The sequence below is a fragment of the Humulus lupulus genome, chromosome 6 (genome assembly GCF_963169125.1).
Source record: "Humulus lupulus chromosome 6, drHumLupu1.1, whole genome shotgun sequence".
Lineage (NCBI taxonomy): Eukaryota > Viridiplantae > Streptophyta > Magnoliopsida > Rosales > Cannabaceae > Humulus > Humulus lupulus.
The window spans coordinates 15,347,830-15,352,433 of record NC_084798.1 but is presented as its reverse complement, the minus strand read 5'-3'; the positions used below and the strand labels follow the sequence as shown (position 1 = coordinate 15,352,433).

General features: G+C 37.3%; 1 protein-coding gene across 1 annotated transcript; it reads left to right on the top strand.

The window, feature by feature from the left end:
• Positions 1 to 937: 937 nt before the first annotated feature.
• On the top strand, positions 938 to 3,135 carry LOC133781731 (uncharacterized). Its single transcript, XM_062220801.1, has 2 exons — positions 938 to 2,189; positions 2,509 to 3,135. The coding sequence occupies exon 2, from the start codon at positions 2,529 to 2,531 to the stop codon at positions 3,012 to 3,014; it is 486 nt and encodes a 161-aa protein (XP_062076785.1). The 5' UTR covers positions 938 to 2,189; positions 2,509 to 2,528; the 3' UTR covers positions 3,015 to 3,135.
• Positions 3,136 to 4,604: the final 1,469 nt, after the last annotated feature.

Genomic DNA, 4,604 nt, shown 5'->3' with positions numbered 1-4,604 from the left:
AGAGGTGTGCTGACCTGAGGCAGTGCTCGAAGTAGACCCCTGTTTGTAAGAAGTAAATGAGGTTAGCTGAATTCCCGAGTAGTGATTAAGGTCCTCGTCGACCACTCCGATTGAGTACGCTCCGGGCGCTGTCGAGCCACCAAATCATCATTCCTATCTTTAAACAATTGTGCTTTGGCCATAGCATCAACCAAGTCAAGAGGCCTAGCCATCAACAACTCTCTCCGAATTTCCAGCTTAAGTCCCCAGATCAAAAAATTAAAAAAACATGGACTCCGCAACTATAGTGATTCGGGACATAAAAGACTCAAACTCCGCTCGATACTGAGACACCCTTCTGACTTGAGGGAGCTTAGAAATTCTTCCTAATGGTTCATCATAGATTAACGTTCCAAAACGTTCTTGCAGCGCCTTAATTAAAGAGTCCCAACCTGTAATTGAACCACCCTTTTCCATCCACTAAAACCAAGTAGAAGGAGCTCCATCCATCAAACCTGGGAACCTTAACCCGCGAGGTCTTGAGAATCTAATTCAGACAGCGACAATCCGGCCCGAAGTCTGATCGTCAACCAGCAAAACGCCCAGTTTCTCGAGTTGTGCTTTCCTTCCCCTCAGTCTCCGGTGTCGGTGGATTAGCAGCAGCTGTCGGCGTGGCTTGTGACATTTGAGAAAGCTTCTCATCTCCGTCTTGGTTAAGTGTTGGTTCAGCAACTCCCAAATGCTTTTCAGCTCTTCATTCAGCGTAAAAATCATAATTCTATTACAAGGAGTATATATACTCAAGCAACAAAAGAAAAGGCCAACAGAAATTAGGATAACAAACTCCTCACAGCCTCCCAAGCATAAGAAACTCCTTGAGCCAATTGGGTCTCACGCGCAGGTATCTCCTCTCCCTGGCTGGTGTGAGCTGCTTCTTCTTTCTTGTTATTATCGACATCTTCATTAGCCTTCACGCCTTCTTCTTCCTGGGTTGCTTTGTCCAGCAACTCTTGGACTCTACTATTAATTGAGTCCAAAGCTATTGGGTCTATTTCCTGGGCCGAGCCAATGTATACTTTGTGAAACGAACAACAAAAATAAGATTAATATCACTAATATAATGGATGGCGATTTTAGACTTCCTTGAAAGATATATCTCAGACATTTTTATTTACATTAAAAATAAATAAATAAAAACAATAATAAGGATCTAGAAGACCTGTACAATGATTAAGAGTTTTTTCATAATCACGTGAATTTTTTAGAAAATAGTAATTAGAATTGTTGTTGGACTCTCAACGAATAGGAGCACAAAAATTGTGGTCCCAGATGTGAACAAAATACAAAAGTTTTTCCAAAAATATATTATTTGATTTTTTTTTTTCTTTTTTCCTGGAAACGAACCTTATCAAACACAGGGGAACAAAAACTCATTAATACGAGTCCAGCTTAAGAGCTTAAAAAACCCAATTCAAACACTTACAACCTAAACCAGATAACATCATAATAGGAAGCACTAAAAAGAAGCAGCAATAATACTCTATAGACTCAACTAACAAACATACTACAATAATAACCAAAACAATAACGAGAAGAACCAGAAACAAGGTCTCTAAGGCTCACTGGCACACGACACGGCTTCTTCATGGGAGCTGTACAATTAACCTGTGGTAGTCATTGAATATGCTAAGATCCAACTCTTCCAATTGATGACTGTCGATATTCCTTTCATGAGAGCATACTTGGCAACCTCTTTGGCTCAGAACACAGCTTTAATAGCCTTATGCAACTGTCCTCCAGCTTCACCGATTGCATAGGATCTTTTTGTTTGAAAGAATTGGCTACCACAGTCCAAAATTTCAGCAGTAAAGGCGGCTAAGACCATGGCCTCTGCCTCAACCATCGTAGGGTCTATTTGCATCATTTCTTGGGCCACAACCTGCTCAATTTGGCTGTGATGGTTTCTGCAAACCGCAGCAATACAAGACTTGTCTGCATAGTCACATGGTGGTAACCACTTTGCATCATTGTTGGCCAGATTCTCCAAAGTCACATGGTGCCACTCCAATAGATAACCATGTAACATCATACATATAGAATACTAAACTCTGTACGTTGTAGGCCATGGATAATTTTGTTTCTCTCTTTCCATATCAAGTCCACCAAAATTGAAGCTTGTGCCATAAATTCAGAAAATTTTGTTTCAACAGGTATGATGTTTGTTAGAATTAGTTGTGTAATTGGTTTTGAGTTAGCTTTGGTTGTTAGTTCTGTTAAGAAGTTGTTAGCTGATTAGTTACTGTTAGAAGCTAATTCTTTCTTAACATTAGCACATATAAATGCTACTCTGTACATTTTTGTAAGTAACGCTTTCCATTCAATATAAAAAATTTCTTCATTTTCTTCTCTATGGTTTCTTACAACTAATATTGTATAAGCGCCTTGCACATAGATCCGAAGCTTCTTCTCGTCTTTTCTTCACTTTCATTTTTCCTCATCTTTTCTTATTCGATTTCTCATGGCTCGCAGAGGAGATCCACTATTGCTCCATGGCCGCCTCTAATGATGGTAATCCCTTCTCCGTTCTTGATCAACCAAATCGGTCCCCTACAGATGATATTCGAAGCCCTTACTACCTCTCTAATGGCGATCATCCAAGAGCAAATCTTGTTTCGAAAATCCTCACTGGTGGTGAAAATTACAACTCATGGAAACGCTCGATGATGATTTCCCTCCTCGCCAAGAACATGCTCAAGTTCATTAATGGTAAGCTTCCACAACCAGACCCCACTGATGATGACTATGATATTTGGTGTAGATGCAATAGTATGGTCATTTCTTGGATTCTCCATGTCGTTTCTCCTAACATTGCTGATAGCGTCATGTATTTGGATGATGTTGTTGCCATGTGGTCCAAGCTCCATGATCGCTTCCATCATAATAATGGTCCCCGAGTGTTCCAAGTAAAACGCTCTATGCAAGCTTTGGTTCAGGGCTCTAATGATGTCACGGCTGCTTATTTCACCAGACCTTAAAGCCCTTTGGGATCTTTGAAAAGAATTTCGCCCACAACCTGTTTGTAGTTGTGGCGAGCAATGAAGATTTTTTTGGACTATCAAGAACATGATCGGGTTCTTGAGTTTCTCGTGGGGGGCTTAATGATTCATACAAAGTCATTCATTCTCAGATTTTAATGCAAGATCCCCTTCCCAACATCAACAAAGTCTATGCTGCCATTATCCAATAAGAATGACAAAAAGGTCTCTCTCTAATGCTCAGATGAACATTGTTGACACTGGGTCCACTTCTCGTGGTCAAATTGTTGGGAGTGCATCTTACACGCAACCAAAGATTGTTTGCAATCATTGTGGCATTGCTGGCCACACGCAAAATGTTACAAATTACATGGTTACCCTCCAGCTACAAGTTCAAAGGTCGTCTCGCTGCCTCTTCTCTTCAAAAACCAGCTGCTCATTTCCAACCTTTCCTCATGACAGTGCCAGAAAATAATTGTTCTTCTTGCCCAAAAAGTTCAAGTTTCGCCTCCTCATTCTTCTTCCTCCTCACCCTCTCCTGATCAGCCTCTTGTCTCCAATTTTATTGGAACATCTGTTTCTCTGTCTCACAATGCTTGGATCATTGTTACAGGTGCTACGCGCTATGTTTGTCATGATTTAATTTAATTTTGTAAAAAAAATGTTAACAGTTTATTTTCTTATCTATCAGTTATATATATATATATATATTGTGTAATTACAATAGAAATATTTTTGGTCATATAAAAATAAATTTGACCAAAATTGTGTTGATGATATGTTTTTATATTGATTTGTGAAATAAAATTATGTAGTACTATTAATTAGTATTAACTAAAAAAAGAAAAATATATAAACTGATATTGAAACCAACAATATTAATTAAGATATTTAAAAAATTATGTTATATTAGTTTGTTAGTTAAATTAAAAAATAATTATGTAATGTTTTATATAATATTAATCAAATTAATTACAAATAATAAATTTTAAATTTATTTTATAAATTAAATTACAATTTTTTTTATTTAAAAAAACTGGAAAAAAAATTCCCGAGCGCTTTTAAAGTTCTAAAAAAATGCAACCAAGTTTTGCCTGACTTTTTGCACCAGCAAAAGTAAAGGCAAAAAAAATTTCCTTTTGTCAGCGACCACACGACGCACTGACAAAAATTATATTTTCCTAGCGTCTTCATCGGGAAAAGCCAACATTGCGTCGACAAAAAATTGTCTTCCGATATCGTGGGACAATATTTTGTCGGCGTGATGACATTTTGTCAGGGTCTTTTGTCACCAAGAATAATACATTTGCCGATGACAAAGTAATTATGTCGGAAAAATATGTCGGCAATGGGGCATTTTTTCTGGTGAAAAACACCACCTGTAAAAAAACGCATTTTTTGTAGTGTATCCTATAAAATACAAACTATATATATAGTAGATACTACCATAAAAAAAAAAGGATAGTATACGTTAGATTGGAAAATGTGATATGTGATATATTGATTGGAAAATGTATCAGGTGATAAAACTTTTAGTAATTTTAACATTGAACACCAAAAAAAAAATATCCAGCACTTTTGACATTCAAC

Bases quoted from the DNA above. Each gene is read 5' to 3' on its own strand.
- LOC133781731 (XM_062220801.1), top strand. From the start codon at position 2,529: ATGGCCGCCTCTAATGATGGTAATCCCTTCTCCGTTCTTGATCAACCA.